This window comes from Zosterops lateralis (genome assembly GCF_965231275.1).
Source record: "Zosterops lateralis genome assembly, chromosome: 3".
In the NCBI taxonomy this organism is placed as follows: Eukaryota; Metazoa; Chordata; class Aves; order Passeriformes; family Zosteropidae; genus Zosterops; species Zosterops lateralis.
In genome coordinates, this window is record NC_139764.1 from 58,878,923 (window position 1) to 58,904,461 (window position 25,539).

Consider the following 25,539-nt stretch of genomic DNA (forward strand, 5'->3'; position numbering starts at 1 on the left):
TTCTGTCTGAATAGTGCCTTTTCGCTTCACCATTTTATTTCCTTTATTTAGGTGTCTGATTGTAAGGGTCCTTTTTTATTTACTTGCTGGTCCATTTTATGTTCCTTATGTTTTGTTTTGTTTTTGTTTTGTTTATGTGGCTCAATTTCACAGATCAGTTCCTTGAGAGTAGACGGGGAAAATATTTATGTCAGACATAGCAATTTAATGTTGGAGGTTTGTATGTAATGTACAACAAGTACTCTCCATTCTCACGGGCTGCCAGGCTGCATGGGATGGGAGGTCACCTGCAGGCTGTTATGGACACGCTGCATGAAGTGCATGGGGAAAACCAGCTTGGAAATGTTGCATGTTAGCATTCTAGTTTCTGAGTTTAAAAGAAAAATGCAAAATACCCATAAACAACCCTCAGCTTAAACTTTGAATGTCAATTTGTTTATTTTTGCTAAATGTTTTCAAGGTGGCAACTGGGAATAACAGCCCTATTTAAATAGAGCAGAGACATGGGTGCAAGTCATAATTCTAAATGGTTTTTTGTACATTGCACCTCAATGTTTGCATCTTCTGTTGAGTTTCCAGCTTTTTCCAGTTTAATCAACCTTCTTCAAATACATTAGCTGAATAAATTGAGTTAGTAAGGGGCAAGCAGTAGAAGTATAAAAAACTAATTCTGCTTCTGACACTGGTTTTAGGAACATTGGGAAATGATGCAAGGATCAGATATTCAAAGGAATGTTTGGATATCTTCTGAAATATTTGCTTTATTTTTTCCTTTTCAAGTGGAAGTAAATTTTGCTTCTCGAGGGTTGGTTTTCATTGCAGATGAGCAACAGCAAAGAGCTTTGAATATTATGTTCATGTGTAGTGCAATGTCACTGAAGTAGAGATTTTTATTATAAGAATTTTCATATAGATTAGCAATCTCAACTATTTTGTTAGAGACTGTCTGTAGTTGTCAGTATCATTTAACTTGTAGTTAATAACCTAATAACTGAAGATGTTTTAAAAAATCCTACTGCTGTCTTTATTTTATTCATCCAGATGGGGCTATAAATAATTCCCTTTGTCACAAAACCAGGTTTTTTAAAAATCATTTGTTTTGTTCAGTAATAAGGAGATGTGTGGATCGCAGTAACCCAACTAATATTTTATGGCTTTTTGCAGCTTTTGATCACTATTGAAACTTTGCTTGTGTTTAACTTACTGAAGCACTGAAAGTGTGCATTGCATAACTGTGCTTTGATCAAGTCCAAGAAATGTGCCTTGTGTCAAGCCAAGACAGGTCTTAAAATAATGACAGGATTGTTACAAGCTTCAGTCATATAAAGAATGCCTTCGGCATAAGATTTTACTTCGCTCAGGAAAGACAAACTTTAGGGGGACATATTTAGTGTCTCATTTGTTAGTCCTGAATGAAAAGCGGTCCTGTGACAATATAAACCTACTGAGTTGCCAAAAGGAGAGAGGTTCAAATGTTCAAAATGCATGCAGGATTATCCACAAGGTTAGGAAATAGATGTGTGGCACCAAACCCTTACTGGGGCTCAAGTGAAAAGAAATTAGAAACTAATGAGTTTGGTTTGTGGGTTTTTCATGATTTAATGTGAAACATCTTTGCATTGAGATCACTGACAATAAAAATCTAAATGGTAGATTTCAGAACATTCTGCTAAAAAGTGTTTAAAATCTTTGTAAAAAATCTAGATTCTTTGCCTACATAATTATTTCTGATTACATTCTTTTGACAATACTTCCTTAATAATTAGGTCTGCATTGATAATATTTCATTTCAATCTTCAGTCTTCTAGTTCTTTACTAAAAATGGATCCGAGGCTTAAACTTGAATATAACTATAGAATACGACTGAAAAAATATTCTTGTTTTAGAGTAACCATAAGCAACATGGGCTTTTCTTGAGACCTGGAATGCTGGTAAAAGGACAAATTGTGAAGGCAGGATGAAATCTGCTTTTCCCACCAAATCCCAGCCATTGTATTTAGAAGACAATGAATTCTCAAGAAAGCGAAGCATATATATTTCTGCCTGGTTGCTAGAGCAGTTACTTTTTGGCATAGCTCCTGAACCTCTGCCCTGTAGCTGGTACAAAGTGAAATAATACCTTGTAGTTATTTGATCCAAGGTGCTGCAGTTTGGGCTCAATGGTCATGACAAAATCTAATTTGGCATTCGCACTGTGGTGTCCCCTTTGGCATTGATCTGTGGATGTGTAATTTAGATCATTTTTTTGGTACTGGCCTGCACAAAAACTTGTCTGTCTTGCTGTTACATTCTTAAAAGTTGAATTGGCAGATAGCAGGTTTAAAGTCTTTAAATCTGTTTCTTCCAGTAAGTTTAAGCCTGCAACGAGTTGTCCCTCTGAAGCTAAGCAGGTGTTGGTTGCTTGTATATTTGGCCTTGTAGTACTGTGTTCACAGATGTAAGTATTTTTCATGGAGCTTGTAATATCAAGAAAGATGCATTTTTATGCTCCTTGGGTTGAACTATTCTTTCTAACAGCTACCTTCAGTTATGTTTGCTGTGCAGTATCCTGAAATATTTGCTTCTGTGCTTACAAATTTTAGGTGAAAGCAAAGCTTCTGGAAATTATTGTTGTTTCAAAGTAGCTCTTTGCTAAATAACCATGTAAAGCATTATTTTCCTTTGCTTTAAAATATAGAAGAAACAGTGTATGAGTAAGACCTTCACTACAAAAACAAAACCAGAAAATCTTGGTCCATTGTAGCCTTAAACATTTTCATTTTGAGGCACTACAAAGAAGGTCACCATTTCAGACACAAGGCACTTTTCTTGGTTTGGTTGCTTCTATTTCTTTTATTTTTTTTCCAGTTAAGTTTGCTTTTGTTGTTGTGTTTTGTCCTACTTTGTTTTATGTTGTGGGTTGCTAGGACCTGGATAAGACCCAGGACGACTTACTGAAACACCAGGCTAGCATTAGTGAGCTCAAGCGCAATTTCATGGAATCCACACCCGAACCACGCCCAAATGAGTGGGAAAAGCGGCGTATCACACCTCTGTCCCTACAGACACAAGGGGTATGTCACTGCCCACACCTGTCTGCATGCCTTTCCATACAACCATCTATGTCATACAGCAAATGCAGTTCGTCCTTCAGGTTAACACTTTATTTGTCTGATATAATATTTGTTTATACTAAGTATACATTAACTTTTTTTTACCATTACTATTGGGCCTGACTTTAAATAGTGGGTGGAATTTTATTCTTCTACATGAACAACTGAATTAGAAGAAAATGGAAGTGATGGCAGCTTTTTCCTGTATGTTAAGGATATCTTAAATTTCACTCAGATTGATACGCAGATCGATAGAGAGAATTTTTCACGACAGTACAACTTTTCCTTCCTTTTCTATATCTTTATCTCTTCATAGACAGCTTGTGCATAAATACACAGTCTGGGTTTTGTTTCAGAAGGACTTTATGTGATCAGATTATTTACTGTGTTGAATTCAGGATATATTTAATGCAGTTGTTAAAATCTACTTATCTTAATCTTTAAAAGTCCGTAAAATGAATTTATCTACTTCTCTCTACCTCTTCTTTCTGACTGAACCTTGAATCAGCAGTATAGAATACAGTCTTCTACAAATTTCACCCTCAATGCCTGTAGCAAGAAACCTATCCCAATTTCTCACGCTGTTGTGAAACTTTCAGTTCTATTCGGTTATTAGCTGTTTCTTTCATACAGTAGATGAGTAAGTCAGTTTTTTAAAGCAATCAGTTTGTTGTGTTGTTGTCCTTGTCTATCACCATGGTTCTCACCCTTCCTTCCTTAAATGTATTGTTGTCCTATCCACTTAAATTCTTCAGCTTTCTTTTAGTCCACATAAAGGTGAGCATTCAATTAAGCAGACCTGATGCTACAAAACTATTTTTGATAATAGGACATTATTTCATTAAGATCTGTAAACAGTCTGAACTTTGAATATGTGCATACAGAGAACAGAGCAACTAACTATGCATCACTTCTTTATTTTGTTAATTTGTGGTTACTGCCAAGAAATTCCTCAAATTTCTGAGTAGTACTTTAATATTTATGTGTACAGTGGTATATGCACAGGTACAAATGTTGGTCATATTTTCAAACATTCATGACACAGTGATTCATTTAATAGCTATAAATATATTTTTGGTTGAACGAGACATTTATGTAAAAGTGTAACATCGTTTTTATTAAGTGGTTGTGTGTATTTTCTGTGTTGATTTCTTTCTCTTGAATTTGAGGCCCCTGCAAGTTATTTTATATCTGGTGGTTTGGTTTGGGGTTTTTTGCTCATCTAGTATGTTCTGTCACTTCCAGATGATTTGGTTTTATGTTTATGTATAGTGAATGTCTGTCTCATTGCTTGTTGATTTACACTGGTTTTATAAAATGAAAACCAAATAGAAAAAAGGAGACCACATTTTCCAAGTGAAAACACTGCCTGGGAAGGAGAAACAATGGATTGCAATGCCATGGATTGCAGGAGCAAAACCAGAGGAAACCGATAAGGTGGCTGCCCTGAAACCTGCTGCTTTTTCGCTGTATCTGCTTTGGGCTAGCTTGGTGGCTTGGGCACTTCTTTCTTTTTTTTTTTTTTTTTTTTTTTTTTTTTTTTTTTTTTTTTTTTGTTCCTTCATGGAAATAATTTTTTAAAGGCAATACTGAAAAGAGAATGTTGAGTTGTAAACCAGGATCTCTATGAGTGTATGTTTATAGATACACATTTTTATGAATGCCAGCAATGTTTTGCTTAAACATCAAAATAACCATGAAGTTCTGAATGGCCACTGAAAAGAAACCCAGTTTTTCACTGGAAAATTACTGTATTTGATGTAACTAGGATGACAGCAAAACATATTTTCATTCTAAGGAAATAATTGCTTGGAGTTTTTTGACACTTCACACAAGAACTTTTGCTTTGTGTGTTCAAATCAATAATGCTGTGTAAGCAGCTTAATTTCAAAAGCAACCTGTTCTGAATACCTCTGCACTTCTGTACCTCTCTTTTCATTAAGGAAAAGAGGGAGGTTTTGTCCCTAATAACATCTATGCGATGAAAAGCACTCTAACCAGTGGGACTAGCAGCAGTGTGGTAGTGATGATGAGTGGCAATTGTGATGATGCTTTTTTACATCACTTTTGGTCTATTAGGTTAATGTGAAGCTGGCAGTCCTATTTCATATATAACATATATAAATATGATGTTTGGGGAACTGTCTTTCCATCCTGAATTATTTGTTGAGGGATGCCTGTTGATCCTTGCCTGTCCTTTAGGATAGCTGAATAATAGACGAGAATAAAGCAGGGATACCACTGCTAATATTCTTTTTCTTCTTTTGCTTCAGTGAAAACGCTTACAAATAATTTTCTGTGTCCTAGAAAATGTTATTTTGGGTACATCTCATTTGTGTCACTATACTTCTAGATCCACCATACTCTTGCAAGTGCACAGCATCTGTGACTTAATTAAACAAAAACTGACACGTTGATACATATGTTGCACATAGGGGAAATATTTTTATTTTATGGATACCCATAATATTTTTTTTTCTTTAACTCATCCCCCACAGCTTGTAAACAGTATTTCTAAACAATGTTAGAGTGTATGACCGTGTACCAAAAGAATTTGCCAGGAATTTAAATACAGGCTGATAGAAAATTGATGAATTCTATCTATATATTTAATCCCTTTTAACTAAATGCTCCAGGGAACAGGGGTTGCATTATCAAATGAATTGCATGGCTGGGGTTTTTGTTTTAAAAGACTGGAAGACCCAAAAATTTGAAGGTGGGGAAAATGCTAAAAGATGGGTGGTATGTGCCTGTCTAATTATATATATGTAAGGGAGAGCAGGGATAGAGAGAGATGTACACAGTCTGACCACCTACCACATAAAGGGTTTGGTTTTCTCCTGCCTTTTTTTTTTTCTCCCTGCTTTGAGCAGAAAACAAGGTACCAGAGTACTATGAAAGGATCATGAACATTTTTGCCTTTTGTTGTAATCTGTTAATAGATTAATGTTTCTTGGGTGGAGTAAACTAGGGAAAGAAAGTAGGGGTAAGGAACACATTGTCCTAATGGATATTCAATGTTGCATGAAGACATTTAATAACTTGTATTCCTGTTAACTCTTTTAGCCATCATTGAAATAAACTTCGAATTTTAGTGTAGGGGGGAAAAAAACCCAAAAAAAATCAAGTTAGGGATTCTTTTTCTTTTTCCTTCTCTGTTCTTCTGCATGCCATATGCATTGTAGTGTCCTTACAGTAGCATGGTGTAAGCTCTGTCAGTTCATACTGTCCATCACTGCTGACACGGTTGTTCCCCAGGGCCGCAGTTGTGTGTGCGCGGCACCTCGCCTTTCCTCCGCCTGCTGCTGCTGGCATGAGTGATTCCCTGTATTCCCCTCGGGAAGGCTCAAATGTAGCTCATGGAATGTCCTCAACATGTCTGTTATGTCCGTGTTTTGTATTTGTACATTGTTGCCTTTTGATTTTAACCACTTTTGCTTCTAACTTCTTACCAGAGCTTGTGGAATGAAATCTGGGATAAAGAATTGTAGCCTTTTCAGAGGCTTGTACCCACATGAACTTTCAAAGTTTGCTTAAACATAGAGATTTAGAGCCCTATTTTCTGTATCATAAATCTGTATGGTTAACTAAACTTGGAAAGTTATGAACATAAGTTATGCTTTAAAGCAATGTGTCACCTTTTATGTATGTTTGAAAAATACAAGTTTGCCCACTAAAATGGGAAAGGCTTTTTTAATACAGATTTTAAATCAACATGAATTTGCTCACGATATTTAAGTATTTTAAATACATATATATATATGTGTGTGTGTATATATATATATATAATTTATTATTACAAATAAGAACTATTTTAACGTTTCAGCACTGTGGGTATGTATTCTAAGTCAATACATCTGACAGCCCTTGAGCTCTGATCCAGCTGGGCTTCAGAAAGTGTCAAAAACGGATTTTTAAAGGGAAAAAAAATTTCCCAGTAGTAAATACGGCGCTACCAGCTAAATAAAGGGTGCTGTTCGGGAAGTCGGTGTGTAAGTAAGTGTGTCTGTGTAAGTGTCGCTGTGTCCTGTCCGCACGGTGTGCTGTGCTCGGTGCGGGCACAGGTGTCCCCCTGTCCGTGCCCCGCTCCTGCCTTTGTCACGTCTCTCTCTTGCCACACCTCTCCCATTGTAGGTGGCTGCCGCTCCGTCCGCCGCTGTCTAATTCTTTCCTTTCCCTTCTCTGACCCGTCTAGAGCCTGGAAGAGGAGATTACCTCCATTTTGTTTAGTAAGGAGCGCTTGTGCGCCGGCACCAGCGGGCCCTTCGCCGCCGCCAGCCCGGGGCCAGCAGAGGGCGCTGCGGGGGAGCAGACGGCCGCGCCGGGGCCGCAGGTGCTGCTCGACCGCGGGTTCGGGGCCCGCCGGGGACGGGGCGGATCCCGCCGGGACAGGGACAGGGATAGGGACAGCGACAGGTCCGGGCTGCTCCCGTACGTCCCGGTCTGCCTTAGAGCGGCGTGCCTGCCTCGGAGCATAACTCCGCATCTGCAGCACGCCAGAAACAGGGAGGTGCCGCGCTAGGTGAACAGCGATAAAAGCCAGGATTAAGTCACAGATGGTGTGTTCATTTTTGTGTTCTTTTCTTTTGCGCTCTTAGTTTTGCTGCAGACTGTTCACTAAAAGTATGTTTGATTTTAAAAAACCTGACAGCCTTTGCTGCAGGCTTTCAGATAGCCGTCATTGTTTTGTTATGGAACAAATACTAATACAGCTGCTTTATTATCATCCTTTTGGCTCCAGACTGAATTCTTATAGGATCTTGGTAATCATGTATTGCTGTTCTGACAACATACTACCCTAAGCAGTCTTCCTCTTATTATCTCTTAAGTTGCATAAAGTAACAGACCAAAGACAAGCAACTAATTCAACACTGCAATAATGCTTTTTGTACTATTTTTAAAATCATGGCAAACTGGTAGTAGAGCATTATTTTTTCTGTTTACTTTTGTTTAATATTATTTATTCTTAATTAATTACTTAACTGAGAGAAATAACTGCCTCAGTAGCATCACTGGCTTGTATATTCATGCTTTTTTATTTTCAGGCTTTCATAATTCAATTCTTACACCAATAATAATTTTCATAATTCTTATCTATTTTTGATCTAATAATTCAATGAAGTGTAAGGCAAGTAGCATCTTGCAGTGAATATTTAGCATCTCTCTAGTATCATGTGTATACGTTCTTAAAAGCTTGCTTGGAGGATGTTGCACTGTTGAAAAGGGTTATGCATTGATTTTTATCCTCTGATTGCTTTTTGTTTCACAGAGACATGATTCCAGAGCAGAAGGGCCTTGTACTGGAGTCAGCGATGCTGATAAGGTTCTGCAGATTTTTTCCATGGTTAAATTTGGCTCTAACTCTTCCAATCCATCTTCATTCTTTCCTTCCTTCTTTTTTCAGTTAACCATCACAGCCATCTTTTGTCTTCCATATGACATGAACCAGCTATCAGCTGATTTTATTTTCATCATTTTAATTTATTCATATACTCTACTTTTGTTTATCCTCATCCATGTTTTTTGTGCAGAGTTCACATGAGACTCTGGACATAGTGGAGGAGAAGAAGCAGGCAGAGTTTGGGATAGAAGAAGCACTAGTCGTAGACGAAACCAACAAAGGGAAAATGCAAGTTGCCACTGATGCTGGGGAGACATGTAAGGTGGAGCACGTGTCAAAAAAAGACTCTTCATCATTGCCATCAGATAGTAGCAGCAGCAGCAGTAGTAGTGAGAGTGAGGATGAAGAGATGGGAGAATACCAGCCACATCATAGGGCAATTGAGGAAGTCATCAGGGAAGAACAGGAAGAAGAGGAAGACATGAAAAGGAAAGAACATGAAGAAAATATGCAGCATGTGGAAGCCATACCAGAAGGCAGTAATCTAAATGTACCAGTTGAGCACACACAAGTTACAGCTGAAGATTTGGTCCAGGAAAATACAGTTACTGTAGCTACAGAAGAGAAGAATTTGTCAGAGCAAATTAAGCAAGATTTAGGTGAAGAAAAAGAGGAGGAACAACTGAAACTCAATGGAGATGTGTCTCATGTTGACATTGATGTTGCACCACAATTAATTTGTTGTTCTGAGGTAAATGGTAGAACAGTATGACAACTAGATTAAGCAGAAATATTTCTTGGGGTGAAAATATACCTGCCTTTCTTCTTCTCCTATTCCTCCACATCTTCTGGCATCCAACAAGATTCAGATCATTTGGAAGGGGAAACCATGGATGAGCAGTGAAATTCTGTCTCCTTCAGTTATGGTTTCTGACTTTTTGCTAGAACTGAGTGAAAATCACCAGTAAAGGCAAACCTTCCGAAGACTGAGATCTCTTTTTTTTTTTTTTTTTTTTTTTTAAATCTCCTCCATATTTTATATGCACATACATAATGTGTATTGATTATTTACATGTTTCCAGTGTTTTAAGTCTTGTCTTGTCTATTTGTCAACTGTTTTTGACAAGTCCATGACATGTAATTGTGACTGGAAAACTATTGCAAGTTGAAATTAGAAAGCACCTGTCACAAATTTTTGTTCCTTTTTTCCTCGTACTCAATCACTGCTTTTCTTGCTTTTTTTTCCGTCCTTCAATAAAACATTACAGATTTTTAGGTTAGAATATGTATGGCTAGAAATGGCATAGGTGAGAGCACTGCACTGTTAAGTGGTGAGGCTCATATCACAATGTTTTCATGAAGTCTTCTAGTGCACATCTAGTAGATACTTAGGAAGCATGCATGGGTTCCTGTCACAGCCAGTTGTTTTAAGTCAAACAAGGTTGAAGAGTTTATTACTGGGTAAATGATAAAGAAGAAAGGGAAAAAATGAAAGGCAAGCATGCATATCTTTGTAAATTTGTCATGATCTTCTGCTGAGTTTTTCACCAGTTCAGTGAGTTTTTTGTAGTTCTCTACCTGCTTGTTCATGTAATAGTGGCAAAATTTTTTTCTTCACTTTTTAATTGAAACAACTCATATTCTTTCTTTTCTTGTCTTTTGCATACACAACTGTTCTGATTAACAGCATGAAAGAAGTAGTTTATTAGACTTTCAAAATTTACAAGTACCCACGCTTCTTAGAAGCATAGATAGTTTGGAGAAAGGGGAAGAGGGGTTGCTGTGTGTTGTAGCATGAAAGGGTGTTTGAGTTTTTTCCTGGGATTTTATCCTATGCGTATTCAAAATCAATATACCATAGCAGCTGATGCATCTAGAAAAATATCAAAAAGCTTTAGTTCTTAAATTTAATGAAAATCTACTCCAATAAGATAAGTAATGGGTTCACTAGCTTACAGACTCCAAGTTAATTGCTTTGTTTGTGATATTGCAGACAACACCACTATTTTACTCTAAATTGTTGAAGTATTTTTTTAGAATCTTTGTGAAAAGAAATCATTGACTTACAGAAAAATTTAGACTGCTTAAAATCCAGTTTTCAAAAATTTTTCTTTTCCAGTAGTAATACATATTAAAAAGTTAAACTCTTATGCAATTTCTAGTCCTGATTTGCAGACTGAGGAGTGATAGATATTTTTTCCAGATTAGTTCTAATACAAAGTTTCTGTCTGATCTGTCAATTTCTTTCTAAAAACTAAGATTTTTATTTTTTTCATAGTGATGCTTTTACATATTTTCAGTACGTGTTGTAGCTTTGTTTTAGCAGTTGCTCTTTGGTATGTATTGTTGGCTGAAACACTGAACTTTGATGAGGTTATTAGGAGATGAAATTTTCTTACAATGTTATGGATATCCTAGAGGGCTGATGTATTAATCTTCATTTCATTTTGCTTATTTATTGCATGCTTTTTGTATGGGAAGTCAGTCAAATACTTATCTTACTGTTATGCTTTTCTTGAGCTTTTGGTTGTGTTTTCTTGGTCCACTTTACAAAACTTCTTCTGTCTTTTGAATTGATTGTTGATTTCTTGCATCACAGCCTCCAGTAGTGAAAACAGAGATGGTAACCATTTCAGATGCCTCGCAGAGAACTGAAATCTCAACTAAAGAAATTCCAATTGTTCAAACAGAAACTAAAACTATCACATATGAATCTTCACAGGTACGGTGACCGGTTTGTTTGCAATCTTATTTTTATTCCAGTTATGTAGCTCAAAGTAGATAGTGTCCAAAAATGCTTTTCAAAAGCATATATATTTTTTCCTAGTAGATAAGATTATACTTTGGCTATGAAATAGGTAAGTGAAATGTTACAAAACCATATTACTAAAGAAGTTCTAATCTTCTTTTTCTATATAAAGACTTTGTTGCTGCCTGTGAAAGTATACCTCACTTTAATCCAGTTTTGGAAACTTGATTAAAATATGTCATTGCTCCTGAAAGGAACACATAGCAGTGAGCATGAATTCTCGACAGGAGTGGGCCACAATAATAGCCTTACCAGACTCCGTGAACTTGGATGGCTTCTAGTTAGATTTCAGTTCTAGCTGAATTAAAGAATGTGCTTAGTAAGAAAACTAGCCTGTTTTTAAATGCCATTATACAATACTTCTCTTTTTTTTCTTATAGGTTGATGGCAATGCTGTTGGTGATACTGGCGTGCTGGTGAGCGCACAGACAATTACATCAGAGTCCATTTCTACTACCACGACTACACACATCACAAAGGTAAAATATATTTCATGTCTTTTTTAATTAAAAAAGACACTGGACCCTCAAAACACAATTTTACATGAAGTTTCTTGTATGTCTGCTAATTCATTGAGGAAAACTAACTTGAAATGAAAGGGATTCATTCCAAGCATGTGTGAGAGTTAAATTTTTCTGAACAGAAAGAAATCCTAATGAATAAGCAAGAATATCTGGGAATAGTACATCAAAAGGAGGGAAAATGGTTTTTCAGTAGTTCATATAGGTCTTGTTCAGTATTTGACAAATGAGTAACTGAAATTTTACAGATTCAGTCCTGTCCTCACCCACTGATATCCTACAGAATCTTTGCTAATGTAACTAACTTGTCTCAGGTCCTGGGAGCCTTGCTAATGGCACCATGATGAACTGAAACAATGTTTCCCAGACTTTGTGTTGATCATCATCGTGCTTCTAGGTTTAGGGAGTATTTAAAAACAGATCATTCTGTTAGATTACTCTGCAAGCTTGTTTGGGTGCTGAATTATTTCCTCTGCATTCCATGCTTGAAAAGGAAAGGAAAACTCAGTGTTAACAGGACATCATATCTGTTTCATGGAAAACATGAAATGTGTAATGTTTCATGCCAGTGTTAGAACTACCAAAGTGTCATGATTATTGTTATTGTTAATTTTTGTCAAATTTTATTTTTATTGCTAAATATTTGTCTAATTTAGGCATGCCTAAACAGCACAGTTTTCAACTCCTCTTTGAACTCTTAGCATCTTTTTCTAAGAAAATTATAAAAAGCATTGTTTCAGGTAAAGAAAAATGGAAGAGGGAGATAAAGTGTGAGTTCAGGATTCCCCCCATCGAAGATACAGAAGTTTAACAACAAGGCAGAATTGAACAATAATTCACTGCTCACTGGATATTTTTTCTAAAGATTGAAATATTCTGGAGATTGAAAGTCATATGCACAAAATGATAGTGGAAGAACAATGTTGGAAAGTGACTCATGTGAAATACTGTAAGCTCAGAATTAAAAATGCATCTATTAAAAATGCATTTGTTATAAAGACTAGTCAACACATCCCTTTCAGACTCCTGCTCCTTTTTGGAATCATTAAGCCACCACCATTTTAGGAAAAAATCTGTATGCAGTGAATTGAACCACAGTTTTGACAGGAAGTGCACAGTTTCTTGTCAAGTTCAGATATCATATAGTCTTGCTTCTTGGAAGGAACAATTAAAGAAAATAGTTTCAGTCTTGTCTTCTACTGAAAAATTACTGGAATTACCATGATGCAGCAGATCCTTCTCTTTTTTGAATTGATGATAAGCAGTCAATAACAAGATTGTTTGAGTTTTCTAAGCTGACTTCCTATTTTACATTGCAAACTGTTCTTTACTGATAAAGGGACCTTCCAAACTGGTTTTGATATTCTAATGGTGTTCTTCACAGGGTCATCTTGGCTCTTCCCTAGTATGGTCAGTGTATTTTAAGTAGTAGGTTATTCTTTTCTCATACACGGGCTGATTTAAAAGGCAAATAATGTTATTTCTGTGAGAATTTTTTTATAAGCTAAAGTGTTTTAATCATTAGAATAAGAAGTGAAGAAAAAAAACAAAAACTGTTTGGCAGTGTGAAAGATGTTGAAAATATCTGACGAGGATCCTTGAATGACAGAACTGAAAACTAGATCATCTTTGTATTTATTGGCATAGGATTATGACTATGGACAGGGCCATGATAGATGGGTTGAAATAAACGACTCCTTGAATTTCCATGTTGCCAGATTTATATGGTGGAAGAAGCTGGAATTACAGTTTGACAAACATGGGTTCTAATAACAGGAGTAATTCTCTATTGCTGAATTTTGATCAAGTTTAGCAGTTGCTGGAAGGTGACCAACTGCATAGCTGAAAAAGAAGAGGATGATTTAGCACTGAACACATGCACTACTGATTGCAACTCAGACACAGAAATCTATTTGTTTCTGTGCAACAGGAGGTTGTTCTTTGTGGAAATACAGAATAATTACAAGAATGGTTTTCTGTTTTGGGTTTTTTTTTCTGACATCTGTAGATGGTAAAAGGTGGAGTATCAGAAACAAGAATTGAGAAGCGCATTGTCATTACTGGAGATGCAGATATTGACCATGATGAGGTGAGTATGCAAATTTAACACTTAAAATGTGAGATTTGTAGTCTGGTAAGATCTAGATGATATTTCAGAAATCGAGTAGGAGAAAGGTAGAAAAATTGAATAAAATTATATAGAAAAACCCTGAGACTGTTAATTGTGGCATAGTTATTAAGCAGTTGTGTTTTGCTATTCAGAGCCTTTTTGAATATATGTGAAAGAAAAACAGCATTTGCATCATAGATCATGTGAACAGATTTTTGCTATTTTTAGAGGGATTACTCTTTTTGGAAGAGACCCAGTTTATTTAGTACAGCTTTTTTACTGGGAGGAAAAACATTACTGAAATAATCTTCTTTTGACATGTTGATCCAGATAGATGAGAGTCTCTATTGCATTGTTTCAGCAACATCTGAATGCTGTGTTCATTTTGATTGAAAGCTTTGTAATACATTAAAACATTAACTGCTTGAATTTAAAAATTAGGTTTTCGCCAGTATTTGTAGAATTATGTGAAACAAAAGTAACCGTTGGTCTGCTGTAATTGTATGTACCTTTTATCTCCATCAGTACTAAAGCAGTATTTTATGATGTCTTAGAAACTAAGGTTAAAATCACTTCTAGGTGCCCAATTAATAAGGCTGAATTTGAGCACTACACAGGAAAATAATTAAGAAAAGTCAATTATCTACTCTTTGTAGTGATGATTACACAGGGTTTTGTTTTATCTAAGAAACTACAGTAACAAAGGCAATCAACAGTCATTGGTTAATACAAATGGAAAAGCCTGCCTTGTGGTGAATACATTTCTAACTTCATGAAGGCATCACAAATCAGCATAACAGGGTTCAGTTTAACTTATGAATTGTAATATATTGAGAGGTTTCAATTGTGTCCAGAAAACGTCTTTTGACAAGTTGAATCTCTCCTTGAAACTTGTAATTAAATGACAGGGATGCTTAGCATCAGACATGGATTGCTCATTTGCCTTGACACACATTCAGTGCCCTTCAAATGTCTGAAAAGGTCACAAAATAGGTTTAGTATACCAGACAATTCTCAAAGCCCTTCTTTAATTTGGGGTAAGTGAATAATGAAGTAAAAAATGAAATTTTTAAAAAGGGAGTACAAAATACAATTTTAATCACTGAAGTTTGAAACAGCAGTTAGCAGCTTTTAAAAGATTTAAGAAATATCTACCACTTTTTCTTAAGTGAATATGGAGCTTCTTAAGTGCCCAAAATACATGCTGGATGTTTTTTATTTTGTCTATTAGCTCTCTATATCACTAAAACAGTTTTCAATAGGAAAACAGTATTTCAGTTTGGAGTTTCAGGATACAAATGTTTGTATTATTTGTTGTAATTTACCAGTTAGTCCAAGGGGTTTTTTATTGTTTATAGTTTGATTGTTAACAAACAGCAAACATCAGTATTGTACCAATCTACATCATGTGTCCTGTACATATTACCTTAATAGGATTTCAGATTCAGTGTTACATGATAGTTAGGGTGCCTAATGCTGGTGTTTTCAATCTCTCTTCAGAGTTAGTTATTTCTTCTCTCACTTAATACCTGTAGCTAGCTCGGGAAATAGTTGCTTTTCTAAATTAAGATAAACCCTTTTGTTGCATTATATTTTTCTTGCTCCTTCTAGTATTTTGAGGGGTTTTAGTTGCATTTGGTACTAAGGTGAACAGGTGAACTGTTCCCTCTGAATGTCTTCTGGTTTTCTCTTGTGTTAGGTTCCAGCAGTAATACAGCTTACTGAAATAATATGTATACTAAGATGCAGGAAAGAGAAGATTACTGAGAAAGAGAAGGTCCCAGGTGCTATTTCACCTGTGGTGATTCGGAGGGTGTTCTTACATTGTTGACTATGATGTAGAATAAAATATTACATTTCAATTGGAAGGGACCTATGATGGTCATCTGATGCAACTGGGTGTATTCATACATCTCTTAAGATGATAAAATTTCTTAAAATGGGGAGAGATTTTAAGCAACTGAATGATACTCGCATTTACACTTCCCTGAATTAAGCTAGAGAAATTTCTCTTAAACTAGTACAAGGAGAAAAATGGGATTCTTGTGCTGAGAAATTTCTGTTACAATCTTATTCCTGAGTTTCAGTACCATACTTGGTATACATTCCAAAGTGTCTTTCTGTTTTGTCCAGGAAGCTGAAGGCCACTCTTGTTTTTCTGTACTATGTTATACTCTTGTTATGGCGTTACTTGTAAGATCTTTTGCAGAAGTTCAAAAAGTTTTGGGATATAGAAATACTTCTTTTCTCCTAAGATGAGCTAGAAAGTTGTAATATAACTTTATGGTTACTTGTTACTTCCTGGAAATCTTGGTAAATTTTTAACATGGTAGAGGTTTTTGGTTGTTTGGTTGGGTTTTTTTGGTTTTGGTTTTTTTTTTTCCTTTTGTTTGGCTTTTATGTTTTGGGAGTTGGTTTGGTTTTGGGGTTTTTTTACCTTTGATCTCAAGTTCAGGAATTTACCATTCTGAAAAATTATAACCAAATTTTCCAAAGGTATTCTCCCATTCTCTGGCCACACATGAATGTCCTTTCGGTTTTATTAAGTTCTATATTTCAAATATATTTGCAGGCCCTGGCACAAGCAATCAAAGAAGCCAAAGAACAGCACCCTGACATGTCTGTGACGAGAGTGGTGGTGCACAAAGAAACTGAACTTGCTGAGGAAGATGAAGACTAAAATCAAAAATGCCCTCAAGCAAATACTTCAGGTAAGCTTATGTATATAATTAACACAGGAAAACGTGGCATCAGATTTCTGTTGCATTCATGTCTTTTCAGCCAAAAAATATGGAGCATCTTTACAACCGGCATTCACAGAAGGGTGAGTTGAAACAGGTGCCAGTAGACTTAGTGTAACAATTTTTAACTTAGGTCTAATCTGACATTAATTTCAGTTGCAAATGTTCCTATATACATCTCACAGTTTTGTCACAGTACTCTCACAGCATTTTCTACAATGTTTGGTCAAGTCATTATAGCTTGTATTGAAGTGAGTTTGGGATATTTCTGCAAAATATGAAAGATGTGTCACACTTTTCTGTTTGCCTGAACAATTATAGTTCTTGCCTAATATCTTGCTCATTTAGTGGGAAGACTGTGTAGTTTCCAGTAGTGAAAGGACACACTTGGACATTTGAGTTTAGTCAGCTAATCCTTAATCCTAAACACACTGAAATTTTTGGCCATTTATCATTTTCCCAGGCAAGAAGGTAAATGTAGTGGAAGCTCAAGTTTTAAAGCCTTTTATCAGTTGAAAAAACTATTTGAAATCATTAGTTTATTAGGCCTGCCTTTCTAGGTTGAGAAAAAAAAAAAGGACAAAAACACAATACGGTTCTCCTTCATGTATTCAATAGAAAGATCAGGATGAACACTGAATAAATCTGCTCTTGCACTCATTATAGGCTAATGTCTTAAAGCTGAGTAACTGTTTTGGGGTGTAAAGCTTCAGATTTCCTGTGCTTGTCACACTGTTGTTATGAGACTCAAGCAACAGGTTTTTGCAAACTTGATGGTTTTATTAATGGTAGATTCAGATTCAAGAAAAAGATTTTGTTAATGGTTACATGGTTATATCAATGGGAGAGATTTATAAAGAAATGAAGTTCAAAAACTAGTGGTTTAAGCCTTCATTAGGTGACCTGATTTTTCACTGACCAGCCTCTGTATTTAGCTAGAAAAGCAGCAGTGTTATTGGAATATCTCAAGAAGGAAAATTGTTTTAGTACAACTTCGAGCTTTTAATATGCACTTTGATCACTGCTGATGTAGGAGACAAGGTAAAAGAAATACATTTTGTATGTTTTAAAAAAATGCTAGTAGTCATTGTAATTTCCCTGGTTCGGTATTTTATACAATGGTGGTTGTGGCCCGTGGACAAGAGACTTCTTATGTTGTGTGCAGGCAGACATTCCCTTAGTATTGAACAAAATTCTTTCCCCAAGGAAACTACCTGTTAAAAATTTCAACCTGCAGCTTTAGCAGACTTGAGCACAGCCATGAAGTGCCAGGAATATATGAAAAATTGGACAATGACTTGATTCCAAATTTGGTGTAAGCTACTAGAGAGGGGAGAGTGTTTTTCACATAATCCTGATAATTTTTCATGTTAAAAGGATCCATTTTATTGCTGTTCCTGAATTTCCTGAAATCTGAAGATTTAACTGTCGAGTATCACTTCTGGGATCCAGAAGAGAAAATATTCAAGTATTAGTTGAGAGGATATGATTTGCATCTATTGAATGCTATTCCGTGGAGTATGACCATTATCAAGGAATTGGGCTCTTCCTGAGCTAGTCTGATTACAGATGCATATTTTCAGCTGAAAGACATAAACTGAAGCCTTAGTTTATTTAATCTACCTACAAATGTCTCTTCTCTTAACATCTGGATGGCAGTGGGGGTTCCTGTGTGTGGCTGAGGAGGGGAGAGCTAATATCTGCTGCCAGCTGTTGACATGGATATGGTCAGTTAAGAGACTGCCTGTGGTGGGGTATTGGGGTAAGAGTTTTTCTCATCTGCTGACAGAATTGTTGGGTCTCATTACTGTACACAAAACTCTTCTGAGAGCTTGTCCTGAATACCTGCTATGTACAGTACTGCATAGAGCAGCCGTGTTGAATGCCATGGAGAATACAAGGATGAGAGCAGGATGGCCTGCCCTTTGCTTGCAGACAGGAAGTTTATCCATCTTCTCTGTCAAAGTGGTTCCAATTGCCCTTCCTGACCTTGTACAGATAGTGCTGGAACTGCAATGTTTGTTTCAGTCATGTGTGTTTAGACAGTATTTTCTAGCTATTTTTCCTCTGAGCTTCTCAGTATGTAAATTTACAGAATTTTTCAGGATGTAAAACACAGTAGAACTAAGTTTGGGCTGCCTCCAGAAAATTTCTTCAGATTTGGTCAGATTATTGTGTGTTTGAAAAAGAAATTAGTATTTTTTGTTCATAAATGTACAAGCCAGGAGAAAACATGGACCACATTTGGAAGTGCTAGATAAGCACTCTACCTGGATATTCATCTTGTAGCGTTAATGCTTTTAAAAATTATTTTCACATTTGATAATGCTAGAAACCAAAAATAACAATGAAGGTGGGGTTGCTTGTGAGGGACAGTTGGGGAAAAGCACCAAAAATAAGAAACACTGCACAAATGTCTGTTTTTCCATTGTTCCTTTATTTCAGCATTCAGTTTTGTTTGTTTCATGGCTTTGTTGCTTAGTGACACTGAAAGTGAGTATAACGTGTGTGCTCCAGCTTTGGTTTGAAAGCACAGGAGAGGACAAGGGACGGTACTGAACTGTGAGATAGGGGGGTGTTGATGAATCCCCACATCACATAAATGTTCTAAAAGGCCTGGAAAAACACACATCACTTTTGTGAGAGCAGTTTGCAGTAAGGAGAATGCCTGTGCTTTGGGTGATTTCACTGGTCCCTTGGTACACAGCAACATTTAACATGCACACTCAAACCACCCCTTGCATATTTTCAGCACTTTCATTTCAGGATTGAAGGTAGAAAGATACACTGAGACAGCAGAACAGATGGTTTGGATTTGCAGGGTTTTACTATTCTATGTGTTACCATCACATTTTGGATTCATTATTAATCAGTGTGAATTTAAAAGTCTTGGGAGCAGGGATTGCCTCTTCTCTTATATGTGTGTAGAATGTGCCAGTTTCTTCATGCTACCTTAATCCAGATTCAGTGTTCAACATGATCTATCCCATAGAAGTAATTACATCTTTTTAGAGGGCACTGAGTCAGAGGAGGAAGAAATTATCTTGGCAGGTGTGCACCACGCTTCTACATTAGTGACCAGCTGCAAAGTTGATTCTGGTCCTTCATCAAATATTTAACTACTTAGTAAAAAATTTATTCAGGAAAAAAAGTATTCATATAATTCCTTCCACTGTCTGAGGGGATTTTTTTTTTGCTTTTTTGAGAAACATAGCCATTGTGGAATGGCTGTTTGCAAAGGACTGGAGTGTGTAAGATGTTCTTGTCTGAGTGTGCCAATTACTTTACAGGTTCCTGGCCTTCAATGCTTGTGAGAGAGTAAAAGAGGACATTTCTCCATGCTACTTTTGTGTCAGACCTGGAGAACTGTTTGACTGATGATGCCTTTCAGTTAAACTTTAGGGAAAAAAATTTAGTCATCTAAACAAAAGAAAGCCACCTGAAGTGCCTTGAGTATCTGTCGAGAGCTTTTTGCTCTCCTGTGCCAAGGGAATGGAGACATGCAATGAATTTTGCATAATTGTTTCTGAGTCAGTGAAAGCTCTGATGACTACAGCAGTATTCTTTGTGTAGACTTGTCTTCTCTAATAAAAGTAAAAGATACTGCATTCTGATTCTGAAGGATTACTGAATTGAGCAAGTACCTTCCCTTTTTAGTTGTGCTCTAGGTTATGGATTAAAATTTTCAGTAAACTGTGCAAGTGACTGCAATTAAAATAACACAAGAACTTTGGGGAGGGAAAAAATGCTCTAAAGCAAAATGAGTACTTGGAGAAAGTATAGTACTGTTTGCCTAATGACTGAAGGGGGTTTTAGTCAATCCAACATTTTTTTCTAATGAAATAACCTTCCATTCCTGTAATAAAAACCAAAGAAGCCTGCATACAGAAGATTACTTTCTGACTCTGATCTGACATTCACATGGTATCTGTTACAAATGCTAATGTAACCTTCCACATCATTTTTTTCTTCCAGAAATAGAAATATCACTGACCACGAAGAACTGTAGTCATTCCAAGTCATCATGGCTCCACTGAATCCACCAGGCCTAGCAACGATGACCAGATGTTCACAACTTAAATGCCAATACCAAACTCCATTTTAACGTCTATATTCCCTTACAGTCTTTCTTGTTTATTTTTATAACCACTTCTTAACAATCCTAGAGGTTTTTAGTTTTTTTTAATGAAGTTCTAGAGGGTATGATCTTCTTTTGCACAAATACTTGTATTTTTGAAACTGATTAATTATATGAAAGTGAACAAAATAAGTCTGGAAATCATTGTTCACTGGAAGAGGTAATTGTGCAGGAAGGAGGATCTTTACTAATTTAGATATAGGTTTTTTCAGATGTTTCAAGTGAAATCTCTTACTGGAGTAATTTACAGATTTCTTTTCAGATTATTCAGGTAAATATATGATATCACATAATGAAGTTTTTTATAAAAATAAAACATTTGCTAAAATTTGAAAAAATATATTTCTTTGGATAAATTTTATACTGGTATCTCTGTAACTCTTTCTTTTCCAAGGTTCTCTTCTCTGCGGAGCAGAGATGGTGTGGCAGTCTGTAGAGAAGAAGGAGTTGCAGACAGATTTCTTCTGACTGAGCACTGTGTTCTTTTTGCACTTTGGTGCCAATGCTCAACTTTTTGCAGACCTTTTGCTGTCTGCAGCATTCCAGATAAGGAAAGAAGGAAGAACAAAATATCTTTCTCTTTTTCCAACAAGAGATGATCTAGGCAGCTTAAAACCGTAGTGCTTTTTTTTCTTACTGTGTCCCAATTTCAATACTTCCATTATTTGGATACATGTGTAGAATGCTCGCTTGCTATTAAACCTCACTGTGTCTCCATGTTAGAACTGACATTTCTGTTACAGAGAAGGTATATGTTTCACATGCTTCCTCTAATGGTTAATGCAGGTTTTTAGGCTACTGAATAAAGAGTGTAAGATGGACTCCATTCATAAAGTAATAAGAGAGTACCATCGGTTGAGACTGCCATAGCAAAAACCTGTTAATTATATTGGGGTTTATTTTTAATTTGTTCTTGCAGGGGGGTTGTTTGTTTGGGTTTTTGTTTTTGGTTTGTTTTTTTTGGTTTTTTTTGGTTTTTTTTTTTTGCTGTTGACTCTGTGTATAGTTAAAATGCCAAATTAGATTTATAGTAGCTTGAAGTTGTATTAAGTGATATTTTGCTTTCTGTAATTCTGTTATAAAATAAAGTTGTTTATTCTCTGTATGACTTTTGGCACTCTGACATAAGCTTGGAGGATATTTGAAGTGAACAGATTACTTCTGAGAACTGCGATTCTAGAGGTCACAGAACCTTAAAAAACAGGGATTAATGCAAGTAGTCTGCAGGGCTGCCGGAAGGGTGGCACAATTGCCCGGTATTTAAGTACCAGTGTTTTTAAGCATCTTCCAGGAAACATCCTGATTTCTGTAGTTTAGAGAAGAAATCCTCAGCTGCCAAAACAGAGGAGATTTGAACATTGCAGCAGAAGCTGAAATGCCCCTCAGTCTACAAGTGGCTCTTCTGAATTCATTGAGATAGGATCTACTGTGGTTTCCAGATAACAAAACAAATCATAAAACTTCTCACTACATCCTTCTTCACTTCTGAGCGATGTATTTTTGGTGCTATTCTCAGTTTAGACGGCTGCCATCTGTCAGCACACTTGAGTAACAGAAGCTCTCGTTAGCTTTGGCTCCGCGTGGTTTGGATAACATATGACAACGGTAACAGAGATGTTAATTTCTATACATACATAATCATTCTTAACTGCATCCACATTTCCTCTCCAGGTAATTAGCAGACTGTTATATATCTCTGCTTTTCTTCAAAACCAGAGGTATTCTGCTTTTCAAAAAGAGAAAGAGAACCCCATCCAGCCTGATAACATAACACTGCCACAACACTGTGTGAGGAGGGAGGTTGTCAAAGAAGCGGCAAGTTTGGGATATGTCCATGTAGGTCAGAATGGACACACATGCATTTAGAAGGATGTCTAAGTGGATTTTTTCCTACAAAAGTGTAAAAAAGCTATATAAAAATCTTTAAGATATTTTCAATATGGTGTAGTATTAGTTGCAGATCTCAAATGATGGGAGGAAAGCATATTACTTGAATTCATTGATTTTGAATTGGTCTAATTAGTTAGACACTAGATCAATATTGATTTAACTGCAATTGTGTTTAATCTGTAAAACTGCAAATATAATATTCTTGAAATAATATTTTCACTGAGATATGTCTTTCTTCAAATAGTAATAGAATCTTTTGTCAGTGAAAAATTAATAGTATTTTCAGGTCAGCATAGCTTGTGCATAGCTGTCACTTGCATTGATTAAATATGTGCTAATTAAACAGCTATTGTCATGCAGAAAAACATAAGCCCTAAGTGTGATCAGTTGTAAAAATAGTCAAGGTTTACAGATTCGAGTTGTATGTAATTATTCAAATATTCTGGAATATTGTGCAATTCTGAAGTCTCATTGTTACCTTTTTTATATGTAATATATCTACAGCAAAAAATACAACATGCAAAAAAAAATGTTCTCAAGGCACTTCACAAGCCAGCTTTATAATACATGGGCAATTTCAAATACAATTACAGCAATTAATTCTGCTTAAATACTTTAAAAAGTGAATCATGTGGGTCTTACAAAAAACCACAATACATCTTCCTTTTTAATAATGATAACCTCAGGGTTCATAATAGATGTTGGACTTGTTCTACAGATTATTTCCTAGATAAAGCTTTTGTGAAGGGCAAGCATGCAACTCCAAAGAAAAACTTTAAACAAAAGATTTATCACTTAAAGCAATGAGCAACTATAGTACAAAGTGTTTCTTGAAGTATTCTATTTGACAGTCAAGCTGAATAGCAACTTTTAATTGGGCCACAGAAGACATCAAACAGATGGAATAAAATACTGACTACATCTCTGGAAGGTTTGAAACTTCTGATTTTCAGGCTGCTCAGTTGTTTGGGGTTTTCATACTGCACTTGAAAAAAGATAGAGTAGTAATATTAATACAGATTACAAGCATTAGAAATCCTGTGATAAGTCCTGTAGTGTTAAAATATTCTGTTTGGTTTGAGGCAAATCCTACCAGAGTTTTTGGAGCTAAGTCTAGATGAATGTCTCTGCTGGGCCAGGCTAAGTGACTAACTCTCCCAGATCTCTGTCTCTGAGGCTACTGGTACTTGCCTTGGGGTGTGTGTAACTGTGATTACTATATTGGAAAGTAGTACTTTCCCAAATACTCCTTCACCTTTGAGTGATTTTTAAAGACTTACTGATCTATCAGTCTTTATCGGTATTGCTCTGCCTCTGGATTTTTGCCTAACTCTTTTTGAAAATTTGCTCTGGCAAGCATTTTAATCCTTCTGTTTGTCTTAAGGAAAAAAGAATCAAAAGCACTTTTTGTGTCTTTTGTACCTGACCCTGCTCTAGCATCCTTGGGCAGTATCACTGCAGACATTGGAATAGACACCCATCAATCACTCTCTTCAGTCGTTCCCCAGCCAAAACACATTTTACAATCCTTTATCACTTTACCATCTCTCTCAGTACTTTTCCAACTTAAATGTTGAGACTTGAAATTCTGTTCTGTGAAGCAAAGGGGAAGCAGTTACAGGCAGGAAGGTCTTAAACATGCTTTAATGGTTGTAGGTGGAGTAGAGTCCTAACTTCACATTATTGCTAGAGACAGGAAGAGAGAGGACTCTTCAATTACAGCAGTAATTGAAGATAAGTTATTTCCTTGAAATTACTCTCTTCTTATATATTTAGATAATGCTTGTAAAATTTATCTAGACAAAGATGTCATTCTATGGTGTTATTTAAATATATCTTTTCCCTTTTTGAAGGAATTTTATGGGATATGATGGTGTGTTTCATGCTGGTAGCATGAAAACATATTTCTTGACACTATTCAGTAATGGAACTGAAAATAACAAGGCCTGAGAATTTTCATTGCCTGTTACTAAATCGTGAATGTCAGATCCTACATGTTACAGCTACAGCTCAATAAGCAGTTCTGTCAAAGGCACACAGTGTATTATTTTTGTTATCCATACCACCATTTTACAGTGAAGTGCTATATAAGAGTGTGACCACTTCTTGACATTTCAAATCTCTCCATTCTCAGACACAGTGTGGAATTAACAAAATCAATTTTCATTCTGTATTTTTACGTATGGTCCTGGTCAATCTTTTCTTAGGCAGTGAGGGAATGAGTGTTTGGGATCCTGGATGTTAGAATTCCTTTAGCATTTGATCAATATCCCAGATCACTATTTTAAGAAGGCAGCATCCTTCTTTAATGTAGAAAGTAAATTCTTTGCAGCAGCTGTCTCAACTTCCCTGCAAAAATTGTGTTTGCAATTGCAAACAATTGTCTCTTTGCCCATGCAATATTAGTTGCACAGATGTAAACAAGTGTGATGAGTTATGTCTTTTTAAATTTGGGTAGTAGTAAAATGGGAGAGAGAATGAGGGTACTTGCTGTTTAATTTTTTTTTTTTCTCCACAGACTGATAAATTACAGTGTTTTTTTAAACCTGTGGTCATGGCCTTATTAGTATTTCTATAAAATCATTCCAAGGAGTTCTTAAAAGTCTATGAGATCTGAAACTGTGCAAACTCCACATAACCTCAGGCAAGGCAATAATATAAGGTAATTGCAGACAGCAATCATTAGCAGACAGGGACAGCAAACAATGAGGATAGTAATGATAGTCTCCTCTCATTCCTTGCTAATTTGGGTTTAAACTCGAGAGTCAGAACCAGAGAAGCTAAAAGCCAGTAGTACTTGCAAACAATTTGAGTTGCATTTTTGTGGACCATCTGCTACAGGCAATCTAAGATGCACTAAAAACTGTACATATACAGCTACAGGGGAACAGGCAGGA

The 25,539-nt window shown here is 36.1% G+C and overlaps 1 protein-coding gene across 8 annotated transcripts in view; it reads left to right on the forward strand.

Annotated features, from left to right (window-relative positions):
• The window catches only part of EPB41L2 (erythrocyte membrane protein band 4.1 like 2), a 105,402-nt gene extending 80,613 nt beyond the window's left edge, over positions 1–24,789 (forward strand). The window contains exons 13-23 of one of the 8 annotated variants that reach the window (XM_083858015.1): positions 154–216; positions 2,907–3,053; positions 4,425–4,529; positions 7,288–7,425; positions 8,362–8,415; positions 8,624–9,184; positions 11,033–11,155; positions 11,623–11,721; positions 13,772–13,852; positions 16,446–16,584; positions 20,590–24,789. In XM_083858015.1, the coding sequence (XP_083714141.1) occupies positions 154–216; positions 2,907–3,053; positions 4,425–4,529; positions 7,288–7,425; positions 8,362–8,415; positions 8,624–9,184; positions 11,033–11,155; positions 11,623–11,721; positions 13,772–13,852; positions 16,446–16,553 (1,479 nt within the window). In that variant the 3' untranslated portion in view covers positions 16,554–16,584; positions 20,590–24,789. The remainder of the gene's footprint in view (positions 1–153; positions 217–2,906; positions 3,054–4,424; positions 4,530–7,287; positions 7,426–8,361; positions 8,416–8,623; positions 9,185–11,032; positions 11,156–11,622; positions 11,722–13,771; positions 13,853–16,445; positions 16,585–20,589) is intronic. The other 7 variants (XM_083858008.1, XM_083858013.1, XM_083858010.1 and 4 more) reach the window with 7 other exon arrangements.
• The last annotated feature ends 750 nt before the right edge of the window (positions 24,790–25,539 follow it).